General features: G+C 40.9%; 1 protein-coding gene across 2 annotated transcripts in view; it reads left to right on the forward strand.

The window, feature by feature from the left end:
* The window catches only part of pvrl2l (PVR cell adhesion molecule related 2 like), a 304,740-nt gene that overhangs the window by 176,363 nt on the left and 107,027 nt on the right, over window positions 1-21,350 (forward strand). The window contains exon 7 of one of the 2 annotated variants that reach the window (XM_078267049.1): window positions 4,561-8,510. The exons of the other annotated variant lie outside the window; for it this stretch is intronic. Coding sequence (XP_078123175.1) covers window positions 4,561-5,192 — 632 coding nt within the window. The 3' untranslated portion in view covers window positions 5,193-8,510. Of the gene's footprint in view, window positions 1-4,560; window positions 8,511-21,350 lie in introns of those variants that run through there. 2 annotated transcript variants of the gene reach the window in all.

A 21,350-nucleotide genomic window follows, 5' to 3' on the forward strand; every position in this document is an offset into this window, starting at 1 on the left:
ACATCCCACATCTTCTCATTTAGATTATCCCTACCGCAGTGAATCTAACTGTAGTAGTAACAGTTTTCACAGGCCTCTCTCTCTCTCTCTCTCTCTCTCTCTCTCGCTCTCTCTCTCTCGCTCTCTCTCCCCTAATCTCATCCATGTACATGACACTAATACAGAGACTGATATAAGCTCCCCTGCCTCTCTCTTTGACATTTATCACTGTGCTTCTTAATGCAAGCAGGCTGCTGCTGTTGATGAGAAATAAGGATGACAAGCATGGCCTATTTTCTTGCTAACGATAGTCTCTCTGCTTTTTTCTCATTTTTTTTCCACTTCCTCCCCCAAAAAACTGTACACAGTGTGTACTAGTGTTTACTAAAGCATCTCGTTGGGTGGTTGACAAGGATTTGACACTGGCGTTGATATGGCACATTTTTGTCAGAGCAAATCCACGAACCATTAGTGTTTCTAGATTGTAATAAGGGATGTCAGTAAAAGCCTGCAGAAACCTTGCATCTGATAAAAGATGGTTTTCTACTGTACATAGATTAGTCCCTCCAGAAAATGCGATAATGATGATGCATAATTCAATGCATAATCAGCCAAAGTCCGCATATTTATTTGGGGGCCGCATTTTTTCAAATACGCTGCACTTTCGCCGCATAAATTGCTGATTTCCGCGCAGAATATGCGGGGCTTGCATGATTTCATAATCCCCGCATTTACATTGCAAAAAAGTCACATATATCTTAGCAGAAAGTTGAAAAATGTTGCGTTTACTTCACACAAGAGCAGCCGTTTTGCCCTGTTGCCACGGGAACATTATGAAGTGACGTAATTACGCGACGTGAACATCATCGAAAAGCTGCAAACCCCGCGATGAAGCCACGATGAAACCGCAGTTTTTGCAAGTTCCCGCAATTTCATATCCTGCATATTCCATCGCATTTTTTAAGAAAACGTGCCGCATAATCAAGGATTTTTGCCTGCAACAATCACAAAAAAACTCTGCATTTTTCTGGAAGGACTGATAGATGTATTTTTTTAGCATTTTCTAAAGGCATTACACATCACATGGTGTCATGATTGACTTCTGTGTCGCCCGTCACCTGCTCCCATTGATTTGCATTGGGACTTGGTAATCATGAATAACCCAATGTGCCCATTTCACAGTAACAAACAATTGAATTAAATCAAAGTTATACTTTACTCCTGATGTTATATTAAAAAGAACTGGCCTGTCAAGAAACAGTCCTATCCTAAATGAATATTTGGACATTTTTGAAAATACGCTGATGAGCCTAATTGCCAAGATAAGAGAGAGTAAATTGAGAAGATCAATATCAATCTTACGTTAAGTGTGGAGCTGGAGCCAGGAGGCCATTACCTTAGTTTTGCAAAAAAAGACTGGAAGCATAAGGAAAGAGCCAGACAGCCTGGCTCTTTCCAAAGTACAAAAACATGAGTACCAACACCTTTTAAAGGTTCTATATATGATATTTTGAACATCAATATAGCAGAAAACAACTGTTTTCTATGTACATATATAATAGAGAATGAAGTCACACTCCCTCTGTGTGTGTTGTCTTTTCTCTGTTTTGGTAGCTGGGCTAGTGGTGCATGCATATTGTGATGTGCAATGTGAGTCCCTCCCTTTAAAAACTGTTGACCTCCCTGGTTTGTAAAGATAGTAAGAGACTGACCTCCCACACAGCATTGTAAAAGCAAGATGGCAGAGTGCATTTTGAAGCGTTTAGCTGAAGGCGACCTGCCTGATTTTCCTCCACTGTTGGAAAGGTTTTCGGTAGCTAGCATTCTCAAGATTGCTAGCAAGCTAATAATTACGTAACATGGATTTAGGTCACTTGGCAGATTGAAGGAATAGCTCCTTACCAAGCTGAATATGTTACTAATGTTATTAAATTAATTCTGTACAGGGTACCTGCGGGGTCTTAAAAGTCTTAAATATAATATTCGAAAAATAAGGCCTTCAAATTTTCTTTAGAAAGTCTTACATTTTGTTCACAAAGGTCTTACATTTGTCTTGTCCTTTCATGAGATTAAATAAGTCCTTTATTGTTTCGTCACAAAGCATGTATGTATTGAGTACTACAATAAAATGTTGTATTCATTTCAAATACTTGGTAAACAATTATTTTTATAACCTAAAATCCTTTCCGATATTTCATAATATCCTACATACTTTTGCCAGTATTACATTTTATTCTTAATGTTATTAAATTTTTTTTTTTTTAAGTCTTAAATGTAACTTGTGAAAACCTGGGGGTACCCTGTCTATACTGTAAAGATCAATATTCTAACTAACAAAATAATAGCCAAGATGTATATCCTCTTGCTTGCCTAGTGTACTTACCTCGTCTCTTGACGTTGTTCACAAAAGGGGAACTGTTCCGTTTTTCTTTGGACTTTGAGATTGGAGGATAATCATGCTGCTGCTGCTGCATGTGACCCATGATTTATTGAAGAATGAGCATGCCAGCTGTAATGGGCTTTTGTGGGAAAATTGTTTTTTAAAGCCTTTACAGAATGATAGATTTTTAAAGCACTCTATTAACAGAAGAACGACAGCCACCAAAGACCCACCACAAAAGGCCATTAATCAGCTGTCTCTCACCCAGTCTCTTGATAAAGTACAGTAACCACTAATGCCTCAATATAAATGGCACAATAAATATAAATAACATTTTGGCTCACACGTTGTATTTCCTTGCCAGTCTGTAAGTTTGCAGAGAGGGAGAACTAGGACAGGCAAAGTTGGATTCCTCACCGTTAATGCCTTCTGTCCCCTAATATAGACATCATATCCTGTCCCAAGAGCCACGCCTGTTTCGCCCAACACGTCTGTGTTACCCTGGCATAACCCTCCTGCATCCCCATGTGGGACCAGAGCAAGAGAGTGTTTGAAATCTTAACTCTCCTCTCTGCTCGCCTGCTCTCCTCCCTCTATAAAAACCTCTCCCTAGTTTTCTCTCCTCTCGCTTACTTCCTCTCCTCTTTCATCTCCCCTCTTTTTTTTCCTCCTACACCATCTATTATTATTATTATTATTATTATTATTATTATTTATCTATTGAACTATTTGTATGAATCCCAGGCTTTCAATCCAGGCTCACTTATACTGGTTTTGTTAACATAACTCATACTCGCCAGCACCGTGCAACTTATTGTTTGATGTCCAATGCGATTTCATTGAAAGGAAAAAAAAAAGAAGTAATTCCCTCACTGGTGCGTAACCCCACACAGTGCTCATTTCAGCCAAGCTCAGATTGTTTGATTGGCATTCACTGCTGTGTTTGTCAGGAGTGCTGGCAGACCCTGGCACTTATTTTCATGAAAACAGGAAGGGTTCAAATTTCCCTGCTGTTCTGCGTTCTGCTGCTCTTGCTGCACCCCAAAGAAAAACCAGCATGCAATTTACAGAAAAAAAGAAACATTAGCTGGACTAGTGCAGCTCTACACTCTAGGCTCAACACTTCTCCTTGCCTTGTTTGACACTTTCTTTTCTCCTCTTTTTAGCCCAGTGTGAATCCACTCGTACAAATCCTACACTATCTCAGCCAGACCTCTTTCCTCTCTCATATTCCTGCAGAGAATCCTCTTAGAAATGACCTGGCATGAGTTTTGCTCCACAGTGTGAACCTTTTACCTTTGTGCGCTGCTGATCAGTGAGATCTGGGCTCGGTCCTGGGTTGACAGCAGGCCATCACTCTGCCCTGTGGTTTGACTAGCTGACTGATAAGAGAGGCAGGGGGAGGAAGCGGTGGATGCAGAGGATGGGAGGATCAGAGGGAAGAAGGGGGGGGTGACAGACAGGTATAATTAGGGGGCTCGAGGAATGCCGAACATTGTGGCACTTTCCAGGCACGACTGTGTGCTCTTTTCCACTGAACCTCTTCTAATATTTGCCTCTGCCTGTCTGTCCTGTGTGTCTGTCTCTGTCTGTCTGTGTGTCTTTGCTGGACTGATACCTCTAACCCCTGGCAAAGGCAGCACGAGGAACAAAACAAACTGTGTTTTGCTAGTGCTGTAAACTCATTTCTCATTGTTTCAATCTTGGACTGAAACAAGAGTGGAGAGGCAAACTTGGCTCACACCAACATGAAGTATAGAACAAAGGACTGTTACAGTAGTAAAGGCTTTTCCCCAGCTGGCAAAGGGGGGCGGGGCGACAAAAACTGAAGTGCCAGCAGCTGGACAGACATGTGTTTTAGAGCAAAATGTCTGCAAAATGCAGCACAACAAGCCACTGGGAGAGAGTGAATGAGTCCCATTCAGCCTGATCCCAGCAATGACTGACTTCACCCTTACCAAGGGATTACACTGAGAAGAACATTACTACACACTTGTAAGAGGATTGTAACACACGTAGAGGATGACACTACTACTATCATTACAGCACACAAAAACAATACAAGAAGAACTGTGAATACCTCCTCCAAAACTGAGCAAGACTTCCTTAAAAAACAGCCATCAATTCCTGCCCTTTTTTTTTTTCTTTTCCTCCCCCCATGTTTCCACCCCTCCTTCCAACCCCCTTCATCCCCTCTGCAGAAGCCCTGGAGGATCCGTCAAGTGCCAGCGTTGTGGCGGTCGCCGTGATCGGCTCACTCCTGGCCCTGCTATTGGTTGTCACGCTCGTTGCCGTTCTCCTGACCCGGAGTCGCCGGCGGCAAAGGCGAGGCTTCCCCAGCAGCGGGGACTCCATAGCAGCCGGCAGCGGTGGCAGCAATGGCAGAGACTATGGCAACAAAGCCTGCCTGCTCTTCAGTGGGACTGGCAACAATGGCAGTAAGAACGGGACGGGTGCGAACAACAATGGGCCCTTGCCCATCTACACATACCGCGAGGGCTGCGACGCCACGGGGACTCTAACGGAAAAGGCCAATAACTACCACCATCATCATCTCCACCATGCCTCGATGGGCAACCCCCCCTCCGCCCATGACATCCTCCTTAGTGGCGAGATAGACGAAGCTGAGAGGAGGAAGTTCGACCTGGATGACAGCATGGAGGAAGAGTACGACAGGTTTGGAGGCATCGGGGGAGGCGGGGACATGCTACCTCCAGCCTATCACGTCCGCAGAGGCCATGGCGGAGAAGAAGAAATGGAGGTGTACCTCGACGACGACATGGAGTCTCAGAGAGATGGCTCTGTCATTTCCCGGACTGCCATTTATGTCTGAGGACGGAAGAGAGGGCTGGAAATAGGGAAAGGAGATGTGGATGGAAGAAGAGGGGGAGTTGGAGCCAGCCTTCTTCCCCACCAAATAAATCAACATCGCTTCTATCGGCTAAACACCTTCCTGCTTCACATTCAACCTGATTAAAGAGATGGCATCAATTACATCCTCTCTGCTTGGCACTGACTGTATATTATTATAAAAGAGGATTAAAAGAAAAGTGATAAAAAGAAAAAGTCAAGTTGAAGCTGATGAAGGAAAATGTGTTACGGCAGTAGTGGAATGTGGCTGAATATGTGACTGTGTTTTATCAAGGAGAAGGATTTCGTTCGGTGTCAGCCAAATAAAACAAAACGAAAAGAAGAAAAAATGACTGCAAAAAGCCAACAAAAACCACAGCAACTCTGATGCGACGCTGCTTGATGCTACGTTCTTGTTTCTTCAGCTTTGCTAGTGTGTGATTGTGTTGAGTGACTACATTGTTCGTGTTTTATACCTTAGCAGAACCATTGAAATATCGCCTTCCTGTTTCAAAATAAATTGGAAAAAAAACCCATCATCAACATGTTGAACTCCACATCAAACTGTTCAAATGGCTTCTGTGGATAGTGCCACTGTGCTGCGCTCTCTTCTGACAGGCCTGAGACTTCACCCCAATCATTTAAAAACTTGAAAAGCCAAACTTGTCGCCTTGGCAACAATGATGGAGTTTCTGTTCATCCCAGTGACAACTTTTTTTTCGGGCTTACGCTTCGGGCTACGTACAGTGACTCTGGGTTCCTGCCCCACCCTGTGACACCACCTGGATTCCTGATGGGTGCCGCTGGAGCGAGGGCCACTAAACTGAGAAACATAAAAGACTTAACGGTGTGTGCTAATGTGTGGCTGGCTGTGGTGTTAATGATGTGCATCATTTATATATTGGGCGCCATCTCACTATAGCACAGTTGTCGTTGTTGTTGTTATTGTTCTTGTTGTAGATGCTGTTGTTGCTTTTTGATGTTGTGTAATGGTGTTGATCTCGCTAAGGACTAGACACACCGGGATCCTTGGGGGTTTCAGACAGTACAACATTGGGTCGGTAATGACTCATTTAATGGGTAAAAACTCTACTGACTCTATTTTTTCCCCCTTTTTAAATCTCTTCTCATTTCCTCTTTCTTTACTCCTCTGCCTTTCTTTTTCTTCTTTCTGTTCCACATGCATCCTGCACCATTTGTGTGTTTTGCTGACGCTCTGTCCCACACACATTACATCTCTCTCTCATGCTGCTCTTTCTTTATATACATAATGGGCGGCTTAGACGAGTGCCGCAATGACTGTGTGCAGGGAGAAGGGGATAACTTGTATTTATATTCCTATCTGGGTCGCATTCAGCAAGGCAAAATATTCACCGGCTTTGTTGGAGGCTGCTGTATTTCATGTATTCATTTTCCATGTACTGCAGAATGTTCTTAGGCTATGTACCAGATTATTCCATGTTCTGTATTCTGATTGGATGGAAAGACACATTTAAAGAGTGGAAGTGAAACAGGCTAAATGAAATCCCAAACTCCCAGACCTTTTGTTTCTTGTGCACTGACAAAACTGTTTCTCTTAAAAATACGTGACAACATCTGCTGACAAGGTGGACTTGTTTGTCTCTCACTGAACATTAAGATAGTTGACTGCAAAACTGGATTGGAAAGTTGCAATTTCTAATATTGATGATTTGGAGACTGAATGATAGGTAATTAATTAACGGAACTTCTTTGAATAGATATTATTTGCGACACATTTGCTAATGCATGACGCAGCTCTTATGTTTCTGGAACACATTTGCCTTATTGAGTCCCAGCTTTTTCCTACTCATCGTTTTTTTTTTTTTCGATTTCTCAATTAACTGCTTATATCACTTGTCTATTTGATGTCGGAATGATTGTGACACAGGGAGGCTCTGGGAAGGGGAAATCTCTGCATCACAGGCAAACTTCCTTAGAGATGTAGAGCCTGTTAAAGTTAGGAAAAAGAGATGTGACCAAGGCCACAGTTCAAATGAAATGAAATAAGAGCAAACTAGACTGGTGTTGCATGCTTCAGCAGCTGAACTGAGCACACACTCTGCTTTACAAGATCACTATGCTATGACACATCACAACCACACACTCACTCACTGTAGACATGGAGTGTTTGATCAACCTGTGTGGCTGGACTCACTCTGCAGTAGAGGGTACTGTGAGTAAAATCAACAATAAAACAGTGTGGTATATATTTACAGTTTTGCATAATGTTAGTTCAAGTAATATTTTTGAGAAAGGATTTGAAAAGGGAATCTTTAAGTGAGTAAACAGGTTTACCGAAAATGGTCTCATACTCGTATTATAAGTCTCGTCCCATTTCATTCATCATGCCTCATTAAAATGTAACAATATATTGTGATAATAATTAAGATGTTATTACTCAAAATGAATTCAGTGATTTCAAGATCTGAACACAGACTTGTCCATGAATTGAAAGCTGAGATATTTCAAATCTGAAATTCAAAACCCCAGTTGATCTATCTTGTTGTGTTAAGGAAGTGGGTTTCAGTCCTGAGCAAGTCCCTTGTTGTTGATTGTTGTTGAACATTATACAGTCTGCTATTCTGTAAATGAGACCGTTATATCTGCTTAGTTACAATACATTTCAGTGGAAACATATCATAACGTTTCACAGTGTTTGGACAGGTTGCTAATTAATCTCAAAGTAACTGACAAACAGCCATACTGTAACTTCTGTTGCCACACGTGTCACATGTTGTACTGTAGGACTTGTTTATTGTATCACTGCACTACAGTTTGGTAAAGTATTGAAGTGTGTTTTCAACTCTGCAGGGTGCATGCATGCTCCAAGATCCAGACATTTGCAGGACAAAAAAAACTGTTGTTTACATTTTCTCATTTAGATAAAAATGTATGGTGCAATGTCCAGGTTGCAATTTGAGCCTACAATTTAAAGATAACTTATTTTTTTTTAAATGTATTGCCCAAATGAAAGATATATTCTTTCCTTTTTGGAGTTTCAAATGTTATTGATTTTCACCCTAAAAATACAATCCCTGACTTATTGGAGTCATCTCTCTCTAGCACATTTTCCTCTATTTGGCCACTATATATCTTTTCTCCAAGGGTCTCTTGCAGCGGAATAATTCTCAACAGTCAACTGTGATCACAACTTTGGAACCTAATTAGTCCCAGAAAATCTTGTAGCGTGCATGTACCCATAGTGAGGAAACTCATCATCATTCATAACTTTTGTTTTTGCACAACCCATTTTCAATAAAAACAAACCTTTCTGAAACAATTCTCTGTGGAAACAGCTGGTAATTAATTAAGCCGAGCCTAGCTATCTGTCTATAAATAATAAGACTCCCTTTTTCTTTCGTCAGCACATTTCAAAGCACAACGCAGTATAGTGCACCTGCTCTGGGATATTTAGCTTCCCCAACAGATCTGCTACAGGACATGTTTTAAGTGTTGCTAACTCATGGAGAAGTGCAGTCCCTTTGTCACAACAACCTCTCTCAAGTTCAAACACTCCCACACACCTGGAAGCTACCCATTACATCACAGTTTTGCCTACAGTGCAGCACAACTGAAGGCCCCATTTACACCTGGTATGTGGTCTGTGTTATGTGTATCTGGATACGTTATCTGGACATCTGCATTTAGTTCTGGTTGTTCTACTTTGTAATCAATATGCAAATTAGTTAAAGGTGATCTATTATATAGCATTTTCATGTTCATACTTTTATTTTGTGTTTGTAGTAGAACATGTTTACATGCGTAAATGTTTAAAAAAACCACTTTATTTCTCTCATACTGCCCATGGCTGCTGCACCTGTATTCACCCTCTGTCTTAAAACGCTCTGTTGGAGCGCCTGTCTCTTTAAGCCCCCCTCCCGAAAAAAGCCCAGTCTGCTCTGATTGGTCAGCAGTCTGTGTCTCGCTCCTGTTGTTGTTGGCTCTCTACAGTCGGTGTCTGACTTCATGGAGTATACAGCAGGACTTTGTACTGTGAACAACACAAATAAAAGCGTATTAACCAAATATGACACAACCGGACACGTTTCAGCAGCAGTTTGACCCGAAATTGGGGAGAAATTAACAACATTGGCAGCCAAGATTACAGGTTTCACTGGCGTTAGCATGCAGCTACTATAGTTCGCAGTGCACAGTAACAGAAGTAGCACTATAGTAGCACTTTCTACTGTCAAAAATCACAAATAAAGGATTCTGAACCAAATACTACATAACCGGACATGTTTTAACAGTAATGTGACCCAGGAAATTAACAACAATGGCCAAGATTACATCTTTCACTGCTGCTAGCATATAGCTACATGTGTTACGTGACACAGAGCCAAGAGTAGAAAAAACAGTTGAAAACAGATCGTAATCTGAACGTTTTAGCTGACAGGGATTTCTCTGAAATACATTGACCTCATTATTTGAAGCTCTGGCCACGTTTAATATGAAAATCCAACAATTTAACATTGTAGATATGACAGAAAATACGAAAAGGAATATTAATTCACCTTTAAGTGAGTCTGGTGGACCACATACTGCTACTTGTTGCTTTTGTCGTGTTTGCTTAAGCCAGCAGGAAAAGGCATAGTTTGATTACTTTTGAACTTGCTTGACAGATTTTGTTCATACTGTGTAGATTGCATTTTCACTTGGCTGATGTCTAATCTTAATGCAATCTGTGTACATTTACAGCTTGCATTAACACATGTTTTTCTCATCCAGATAAGATATCCAGATGCATATCACATTTGTATGCCTTGCAGATGAAAATGGGGTCAAAAAGTTTGGTGCCTTCATTACAAAACATCTAATTCTTCCGTTTCTTTTATGTTGAGGAACTTTGCGAGAACATTCAAATGCAACTTTGAAACACATCCAATGGACTAATTAAATTGGGGCTCAACAAGATTATGTATCTTTGATGAGATTAAATAACATTTGGTCATCCTTAAATAACACTTTCTTGAATTTCCCTTTCTGTAGTGAGTAAAACGGACTGTAGAAAATGGGGTCATGCTGTTACAAGCATCAGTTACAAGCGTCCCCCTCTGATCTCTAGCCTGCTGCCCTGCCTTACATGGTGTGTGCTCTGGGAGGTTGCTGTCCTGAACGCAACCCCTGTAAAGTCTTGTCCTTGTTGCCGCGTGTGTGGCGCCCATGCATAGCAGAGGATGCTGTAACAGGTCACTTGGCTCTGTCACGGGGAAAGAGACTGGAACGGAGGGAGGGGAGCATGGAGGATGAGGGTGGTAGCTTGGTACTCCATCTGGGGAATACCAAATAGGCCGGGAGAGAAAGGGAGACTTTTTCTTCTCAGATCAGAGAAATCGAGAGTTAAAAAAGACGAGAGGCAGAACAGAAACTGAAACCTCAGCCCCTGCTGAGAGGATAAGAAGACATCGCCGGGGTTTTTTGTATACCACCTGAGACCAAGAACGTTTGAAACACTGTCAAGTATTCACCATCCAGCCTGGAGGTAGAGATGGGCAGATTTGTCACTTGTGGGGCCCAATTGGTTGGCTGCCGCGAAATATGACAAAAAGTATGTGGAGGTAATAACAAATTGGCAAGATGGGATTTACAGCTCCGGCAATGAAAGCTGGAGGTAGGATGGAATCCTCAGAGGAGTATTTTGAAGCGCTATGCCAACCCTGCGCTTGGCGATTGGCTGCTTCCACCCAACGACAACTGACAGTCCTTTTCAACCCGGCCAATTAGTAAAGAAAATGGCTGTCCTGTTTAGTTTTCCTCAGCGCAGTCTATCTGCGACAGATCTTTTTAATTGTAAAGAAATGTTCAGCAGCGCTCCAGGGACCCCTGTGCAGGGGTGGAATTGTATATATCCATCTTTTTCATATTCCCCTTCTCTTTGCTCCAGCTTTAGCACCCAGTACAAGCTGTTCTCTCCATGTTTAATTCAGCAGTAGGCATGAAAGTGTTCCGCATTATCTCTCTGCTTCACTCTGAAGGAGGAGGAAGGCGGCAAGATAGAAAGAGAAGGAGAGAGAAGAGGATAGAGGGGAACGGAGTAAAGAGAGAGAAGGAACAGAGAGGAGGAAGAAGAGGCCTATTAGTTATTGAGCTCGGCTTTTGTTGTTAATCCAGTTAAAGCCGAGGCTCTGCCAGGCCAGCTGAGACTCCAGCAGATGTGGATGAAGTTTCCTCCTCCCAACACTGGTTAGAAGAGGTCTCATTGTACTCTGTAACCAATTTACTTAAAGCAGCGCTGTCCTGCTTTCCTGCCTCAGGATACCTTCTTCTTCTCCCACTGTGCAGCTCTTGCAGTGTTCTGTGCTATACTTAGGGATGTAAATCGTCATGGAATTTTTTTTTTTTTTTCAGTTTCCTTGTTATTTCAGATTTTGGGTATGCATGTTCCAATGGGTGTCTGCTATTATTTAATGTTATTCCTTTTCTTACCCTTTCTCTGATCTGTGCAGTTATAGCTATATCTCTGTATAACAGTGGTTCACAGCAGTTGAATGGATTTGAAGCAGGCTGTTATTTAACACCAATAATCACATACAATGGATAATGTGATACTGGAATAGTTGACGTTTACGCTTGGTTTCTTTTCTTTCTTTTTTTGGAAGTAAGTTTGGTCAAGTTTGTACCTGTACTTCTACTGCTTGGATGCTTTCAACCATGTAACCATGACTTTTCTATTTACCTACCGTATCTATTTACTCTTCAGTGTTCCTCCTAAACCGTGGAATTTAATTCACAGTTTAAATCTTTCCAAATCAGCTGAGCTACTCTACAATGATTCCAAGTTCATCCAACTGCTGAAATACCGTTTTGGGGTACAAGTACCCTCGGTTGGGATTTACGGCTTTACAATATGTATGCACACTCTTCCCTCAGCTGTAGAACAGAAGAAATTGGGGGCACAGCTGCGGAGAAGGGTCTGGCTAGTCCACACAGTATTCCAGGATGGCTAAAAGCGTTTTTCCATTACATGGTACCTGCTCGACTCGCTTTTTTTGTTTTTCCATTATGAAAAAAAGTCCTTGGTACTAGCCAACAGGTACTTTTTTTAGTATCACCTCTGTCGAGGTTCCAAGCAATGCTAAAAGGTGACGTGAAAGGTGACCCGCCATTTCTAAATAGTTTAGCCAGCAGTGTTTATTTTTGGTACCTCCAGCTTCTTTTGAAACAAAATTTGTCTTCTGGCTGTGGCAACAGCCACATGCAGAGAATCAAAAACAACACACCTTCGACGTTCTGTGTGTGTGTCGCGTTAGGTCACGGCAGTTTCCTGCAGCGGCGCTATGACGACCAGCCACTCTCGCCTCACACATGACGCGGTACTAATCTGCAGTGGAAAATGGAGGACGGGGCACTGTGGCCGAGCCGAGCAGAGCTGGTACTAGCAGTGGGTACGCGCCAAAAGCGTCATACGGAGCAATGGCACCTCTGCAAAATAGCCTCGGGATGGAACTTGTTTTGATGGAACATATGTATGTCAAAGGTTGTTTTAGTCGTGCAACAGAAAACTCAGATTGGACAGATAGTCTAGCTAGCTGTCTGGATTTACCCTGCAGAGATTTGAGAGAAGGTTAACCATTTCTCAGAAATCGACCGGAGTTTAAAATGCCAACACAAAGGAAGCCCAAGCCTCAAGGTAAAGGATATTCGCACCTAAATTATGAACATCCAGCGTAATTTCCGGCTTCACCAGAGCAATCCCAGAAGTGGAACGTTGTGTATATAGACAACACTGCGAGTGACTTCTTTTTCATAGACTTAGCCACCCTGACGTCACCCATTGGTTTAAAGCCTCAAGTTTGTTTTCTTGGATCAAGAAGTGACCATATTTTGACGAAAGGGTGACGCTGGGGAGAAGCGAGGGGTGGATCTGATTGAGAACCTGAGGACACCGTGGCGGTGGCGACTTGTCAATCATACGGTACCCACGCCCTTGAGCATACCCTACTTTATTGTCTATTTTACTCTAAATGGGACCATAATTTACAAAATGAACATTATGCTGTATTAAAGATTACTTTAAACTAGCGATTGAGACCCCAAACACGTTCGGAATATGTTTATTGAGGTATTAAATCAAGGCAGAAGAAGAGTCATTTTCTGATTGACTTAGACTATAAACAGCCAGACTTCTTTCTGGAGCCAGTGGAGCCACCCCCTGCTGGCCATTAAGAAAGATAGAAGGCAGGTTTAAGGCACTTCTGCAATGGCTCGGTGGTAGCCGCTTGCTCCTTTCACATATAAGTCTTAACATGAAGATATTAATTATAGCCGCTTTAGGAAAGCGGGAAAAAATATAGCTGATTGACATTAGGAAAGAGTGTTGCACACACTTCCGTCTGTCTGTCTGTGCAGCTGCCTCTGTGCCTGTCCGTCTTTTTTTTTTTTTTGTCCTTGTCCCACACACATTCTTCGATTTTCAGACCCCTTTATATCTGCTGTTTCTGACCCCCAAAATCCAGAATTTCAGATAGCTGAGCCATTAACGTGATTCAGAATTAATGTGGCACTGTATCAGCTGATATAATGCTGTCAGCTAGTGGCGCTATACTTTGATGGTGACCTTAACATTGATGTTCAGACAAAAGGACTTGTGTAGGCCTGTTTTGTACATTTCTCCAATGAAGCCATTTTTATTGTATCTTTTTGATGAGAGACATCCAGGCTTTTATTTCCTCCTCCTGCCTCAATGACCCCAACTCTCTTTATTCCCGACTGAATCAAAAGTCTCTTTCACATTCCAACTTGCACAGGAAACATGTTTGATTTGATGTGGTGTACTAGAAGAAGGAACTGCATCACCCCAGTTCTGGCATTACTTTACCCGTTTTAGAAGTAATGAGTGTAACTTTAGATCTCTGATTAATGTGCAATGAACACAAAAGGACAGGACTTTGAGGAGCTCCGAGTGGCCCTATCAGGGATTTGTTTTTGAAATCTACAACAGATAACTCTACGCGCTGGCAACAGCACAAGGCAGAATGAGTAACTTTGTGAGTAACTGAGTGACTTTAAACAAATTCAACCGCAACAGCTGTGATGCTGAAGATGTAATATTAATGAGTCCGGCATTTTTACAAAAACCTGGCCTCGTACAGCTTTTAACTGCATCTTGTGATTTAGATGTACACTTGTGTTTTTGTACACTGACCCACCTCTTTTTACTATTGTTTCATTGTCCTGGTTTGGTGGTAAAAGAATAATCCACCGTATACTGTACACTGCTGTAACATTGTCAGACTCACGGTGGACAGTTTTACAGAAATATGTAACAAAATTGATCCAGCAGAGATATAATCTTTTCTTCCATGTATTATTCTTTCTTTACCAACGATGCAACTTCACCGCAGTTCAGCTGGCGATCGGGGTCTGTTATGCTAGTAGTGGCTAATGTAGCATCAAACCATTAGCGTCAAACAGAGATGAGGAGCCACGGAGTTCTGCTGACTCACTTCTTCACCCCCAGATTCTTTTCATTTTCAAACTTGTAGTCTTCAGACCCAGCCATCACCAATTAAGTGACACTTGAGGACATTTATCAGACTTTGCACCGCTCCCTATGGAGCCACAAAAGGCTTTATACAGCTTCTTCCACATATAGTAGGCCACTCCCCAAGGCCTGTAAACAGAGGTTGATGTGTACAATTTATAAAATTCCCCTTTAAAATCCTCCCTATCGCTGCTGACCTTTAACTTTATCACAGTTAGTATCACACCGTCAGTTGTGGTTTTATTTGATTGGTTTTCTGCCTTTTTCTTCTATTGTCTAACCTTGCTTCTATGGCTTGTGACTTCAACTGTTCTCTGATGTAGCTCGACTTGCCCAAAAATAATCTGTTCTGCAACATTTTTCTTGATTATATTGTAATTTATACATTTAATACTCACTTCACAGAGCAATATACAACTACTGTGGTCACAACATAAAGAAGTAACATTTAATTAACATGATGTTGAAGTGAATTCCTACAGTGCCTCAATGCAGCAAGTTTAGTTTTGGTGTATTTTTCTTAGCGAACAGGAGCATGCAGATCAGGCATGTCATGTTTAGGCCAGCTGGTTAAAAAAGCATTAGAAGAACCCCATTTAAAGCAAACACACCTTTAATTTCCCCTGAGACACGCTTGTCATTTTTTGCTGTAGAAATAATACTACCGACTACTAATTGACTTTACTACCTGTTTGAATAAAAAAGAAAAAAAAAAAATCAATAAGACCTTTTAGTTTTGTTTAGCTACAGTAAAACTATCCTTGACAATACTAGATTTTTGTAAATAAAACATATCAACCCAATCTATTGAGATGCCTGATCTCTGCGTGATGGGTAAACCTTGTAATATGGATTTGTTTTTATTCAGCAGAAGTTTAGAAATGATTTCACCAGTGTTTGTTTACACCGAGAGCTTCTATGATGTCAAATTCAGAGAGACAAATATGTCTTAGCACACTGCATGACATTCTGAGTCTTTGAAAGTCAATCGTTTTTTTAAATCTGATGTCAAGTGTCAGAACCTTGGAATAGAAAAATACTTTGCACATCTATTACACGAGGCAGGTAGGTGCTGAGAGAGGGACGAGTAGTTTTAAAGGTGCAAAGAAACTCCTGCCCACTGTCTTACTTGCAACTATCAGTTGAATGGCAACATCAATATATTCTGGATGTTTAATCTATCCTATTCAGAATCCGCTATTACAACCATGACAAAAGAAACATTATCTTCTCCCTGTGAGACATATAGGGGAAGATTCATCTCTCCATCCGCCAGGCACGACGTCTTGCTTTTTTGCTATTGAATCTTGTTTTGCTTCAAATAAGTGGAAAATTGTTCTTCTTTCAAAGCAAAAATGGTATTTTCTACAGATTTCTCAACAATCAGAATTGTGAAGAAACAAAGATGCATGGTTTGCTCAGTTTAGACTAACTGTGACTCATTTCAGGCAAATATAAAATGATTTAAAGAATGAAGTGGCATGGAAACAAGTGAGGTTATCTTCCCCCACGGGCTGAGTTACTTTTCTCTCTTCTTCCAATCAAAATCAGGCTTCATGACTGAATAGAAGATTACAGTATATAGTGCAAAGCCCTGTTGTGTTGGACAACAGCCCAGCGTCCATCTTCTCTGCTTCTTTTGAGAGTGAAAACCACAGGAGAATAAAAAAGGCTCACCCTTTACAGCTCCAATATCAAGTCTGTCAAAGAATCCTTCTACCTCTTAACAGAAACAGAAGACAGAAGAAAACGTTATTTATTGATCAGGGGTGGAAAATCAAGGATTAATTCCTAAACAGCGTCAGACTAAAAACAAAATAACCTAAGTAAAAGGCTTGAGGCTTTGAAAATCTTGTCGATAATCGCTGAGTCAGATCATTTCAGTGTTCAGCCTCTGTTTTATTTTTAAACATATTTTGTGTGGGAATAATATACATAACATTTCCCCTTCAGTACCTCTAAACTACAGCCTATTCAGCTGTGAGAGTGGCATAATTTTGCCTGACAAACACTTACATGACCTGCTATTTCTTTTTCTTTTTTTTGAAAGATGCCATTTTTGTGGAAATGGTGTCAAATGATAGATGTCTCATTTTTGGCTGAAACTCCTAAAGTGCAACCTGACATTTTTTTCTTGTCACTCCAGATAAACTGTGATTCAAATCTGTGTGTAGGAGTCAGTTTGTCTCTTTTTTCTCCTCATGTTTCTCTACTTCTTTATCAGAACTGTAGATATCGCAGCGAGAAAACCTCCATCATCATCTCTCAGGTCAGCAAATATCAGTCCGGTCATCTGCGCTGACCGGACTGATATTTGGTTGCCGTGGTATTTTCCTCCAGGGTAAAAATTGAGACTGATGGAGGTCGTGTTTAGCTGTTAAATGAGCACATCACGTTACACGGAGAGAAGATCTATATTTATGTGTATATGTGTGTGTGCAGCTTGTGTGGTGAGATGGAGTTTTTTTGAGCTACTAAGTCCGGAAACCTGTAAGGCTTACAGGGCTGTTGGGCCTTTTATGCAAACATCAACTCTCTAACTAAACGGACTCTGGAGCCAAGGAGTCAGGCCTTTTAGGGTGTAATGACGCTCCAAGTGCTTTGTGACAAATCAGGCAGTCTGTGTCGGACCAAAGTGAACAAGAACTCAAACTCCGAATGAAAGCTGTAACTTTTTTCTTAAGTCTCTTCCATCTTGGTTTCCTAGCTAATCATGGATGTGTATGTAGCTCTGCCGACACAAGGAACCTTCACTACTGCATCATGCCAATTAGGCAAGTGCTACTGTATGTCTTATTATTTGACATTTTGGAAAATAGACTTATTGGCTTTCTTAGATGTATAGAGAGTGGTATGATATTCTCCTCTAACTCTCGGCAAGTAAACAAACAAGCGTATATTCCAAAATTTCAAACTGTTATCTATTTAAAAAAAAAAAATTAAAGTGAACATATTTACTCTATCAATCGATTTTTCAAATGTTTTGCGATCTGCTTGGAATTTGACAAAGCGACAAGGTGATTGCCAGTCGAACGCCGCAGTTTTCCTTGGTGCTTATTAGAGTCTGTATTTGTGTGTCTGTTGTGTGTATGCGTCAGTGTGTGAGTGAATCTTGTAGAAGTCAAGAGGTGTTGATTAGCTGCCAAGTTTAGAAGGAGAGGTATAACTCACTGCACTGCACAGGATTTGAAACCCTTAATCAGAGTTCCTTAGTGTGTGTGTGTGTGTGTGTGTGTGTGTGTGTGTGTGTGTGTGCGCGCGCGCTATGTATGTATGTGTGCATTTTGAGTCTGTGTGAGTGTATTTAGTATAAGACCACAAACTTATACTGTGTACTTCACTTTAGGCAACAAACATGACACCGGAAATGGGTTTAATTATACATTTTATGTTTCAGTTGGGTATCTGCAGATGTGTTTCCACATCATTTATTTGCCCTTCTCAGAGCATTAGTGATGCCATTACATTATGCAGCATCAATTAGCATAATGTCATGCACATATATGTATCATGATGTTTGTATCGGATCACCACTCCTCTAGAGATGTTATGCGCCTCGACCCTGTGACAAAAGAGAGGAGTGAGACACAGAAGAAGAGGGAGAGGTAAAAGCTACAAATTCACACACTTCTTTCCAACTCTCATAAATATTACTGTCACTGCAGGAGACAGATTGCCGTTCATCTCCACTTTATCTCGCTCGCTCAGATTTCTTAACATGGCTCTTATCCGTCAAAGTTGACCTTCCTGGAGCTGCAGTTAAATATTCTGTTACTTACATATTATACTGGTTTTTTTTTTCTACCTGTGGCCAAAACAAGAGGAAGGCTCCTTATCTGAGAAATTAAAAGGCTTTGTAGAACAAGGTGATTTATCTACAGGATCGATACCCAATGAGGCTGCACTTTCTTTCTCCTTTCACAACAACTGCCCAGCAATCCGAGATCGTGTTTTAATTAAGTGATCATTGTCACTGCAATTGTACTTAAGCAACAGGAGAAAGGTTTTGTAAGGTTTAATTTTGCATCATGGTACAGTATATTACTTTTTCTTTTAGGTTTTTTCCATGTTCAATAAAGAAACAAAATAAATCAAATCCATTGGAAGAAAATCACATACAAAATTTAACAAAATAAACAGGTCATTGTTGCCTTTTCCCTCGACGGTAACCTTTGTCAGAGACAGGTTTAGTCTGAAATAATTTCAGTGATAGAAATCAGTTGAGATCGGACAAATATGTGTGACTTTTCAGTGATAATAGGACGGAGTGTGCAATAACACAGAAACAATTCCTGGAACACAAAAAAAGGTTATTGCTGGCAATTTTTGTACTTCTCTATACACAAATTTCTCAGACATCAGATGGACAATGAGGTCTTGGGTCTAATTGAATGCAAATGCTGCAACAAAAGTAACACACGTGTCCAGATGGGGCTCAGTTTTGTTATTTGGAAAGGATTCAGTTATGTTTTTTGTCGACGCGTGTCTCATGACGGATCCAATTGGATCGCTCTAATTGTACCAAGCCCCGTGGCCATCTCTCTCTCTCTCTCTCTCTCTCTCTCTCCCTCTCTCCCTCTCTCCCTCTCTCTCTACAGCCGCGCTAACATGATCACCGAAAGACAATTGAATACTCTTTCAATTAATAAGTGCACCTGGATGTGCTGTAGTGTGGTTACACATTCCGCCTCTCTAGTGAATCTGTCGGCTCAAAAAGCCCTTTTCATCATCATTCACCACCAGCTCTTTCATTCCTCGCTGGTCCCTTCTGTATTTTATTATAAAATAAGAAGAAGAATAAAAGGGAAATGAAGGAATAAAGGGAAAAAAGTAATGTAATGATGTACATTAGACATAATTGCTTCCATTTGACATGTCATTGAGTCTTCTCCTGGCTGTCCTACTTTTCTCAATTCTTCCTTTTTTTCCCTTTATATCCAATGGGGAAAAAAAGTGTTTCATCTTCTTGGTAGAACGGAGTCGATAAACCTTGGCGTAGTATATCCGTTTCTGATAGGAGTATATTTATCATTCATACCTGCAGTTTAACTATGTGAGCCTCTCGTGTGAGGGCGATACATTGGTGCAATCAGCCAATAACTACCAGTGCGGTGTCAATTCAGTTTCATACAAGCAATAACAAAACATCCATATAACTCCAAGGGTTCTAAATACTAAAACACCACTGCTGAGGATTTTCCCGGAAAGTTTGGAGGAGCCAATTTCAAAGCTCTAATTGCCTAAATACTAATGTATTTTGTCATGAAGAAGCAAAACCAACATTTATATTTACTGAATTCTTTTTCACTATTACTCTGTACATTTGGGAGTCAAGATCTTTGTGTATTCAAGCAGCACGACACATGGTGTAGCTAATTGCTGCTGTTGCAGAACTCATTGAGTAATTACAACCAGAATCAGAGCCACTTTGTTCTCCAAGTACAATACAATGTACAGAAATTTGTCTTGGTGAAGGTTCTCAGAGGAATAATACCCTCTATAAAACCTATTCCCTGAATTCATTATGTTAGTCATCATCTCATACAGTTTTAATTTGCCGACATGATCAAGTCTCTCCAGAGGCAGGATGCCGGAGATCTCTCGGCGATGTCTTCGCAGACAAATCCAGAGCTGCTCACCAAACAATTACTGACATCAGATGATTTATGAAGAAGCGAGATATTCACTGTTGTGTTGTGCTTCTGCAACATCTTTGATGCAATAACATTGACTGCTGTGTTGCTTCTTCACTGCAATTCCCAGAAGCCTGTCAAATCACCTGTCAGTCGGACAATGTAGGCCGTACTGTGTGATGTATTTTTTCCTTTGTAGTTTCTCTCAGTGATCTTCTCTGGTAAAATGTTCAGAAGCGGTGACTGACTGTAGCGCTCTTTAGAATTGGTTTACACTGGCTATTCAAAATCTGTTACTAAAATTTTAAGAAAAAAGCTTGTGTTCTTAGTTAACCCTGTCTTCTAGGAATTATGTTTTTCATGAACAACTATTTATTAACAATTATCCCCACCAACTCCTCACAACTCCAGTAGTATGTAAATGTACGTAAAAACAAACAAGCATTGACTCTGAACACAATCCAGGCAGCGATTACATTTGCCATCACAACATAATTAGAAACAGTTTAGTCATAATGGAACTTAGGAGACATGGTTGTCTTGGTAGCTTCTAACTTTCAAACTAGTGATTTAATAAATTGCGTTGCGCAATTAAAACCTCGCCTAGTCAATCATAAAATAATCTGCAGTGTAAACACGGATGTTCCCGCAGCTTCATTAGCAAAAATAGCAGTTTAAAACTCACCTGTCAATGCTCTGGAGATGTAGTTGTATATTACTGAAGTAGTTTGGGATTGCATCAGTCATTGATGCATTAAAGGGTGACTACCGTTTTTTTCAACCTGGACCCTATTTTCCTATGTTTTTGTGCCAAATGTCGTTATTCATGGTACCTGCCCGACTCGCCTCGACTCTATTCTTTTGCCTTTTTTGTTTTTTCATTATGAAAAAAAGTACCTGGTCCTAGCTAACAGTTACTTTTTTTTAGCATCACCTCCGTCGAGGTTCCAAGCGACTTGAGGCGATACCAAAAGGTGACGTGAAACTCTGCAAATTACTGATT

Source organism: Sander vitreus, chromosome 14 (genome assembly GCF_031162955.1).
Source record: "Sander vitreus isolate 19-12246 chromosome 14, sanVit1, whole genome shotgun sequence".
Taxonomy (NCBI): domain Eukaryota; kingdom Metazoa; phylum Chordata; class Actinopteri; order Perciformes; family Percidae; genus Sander; species Sander vitreus.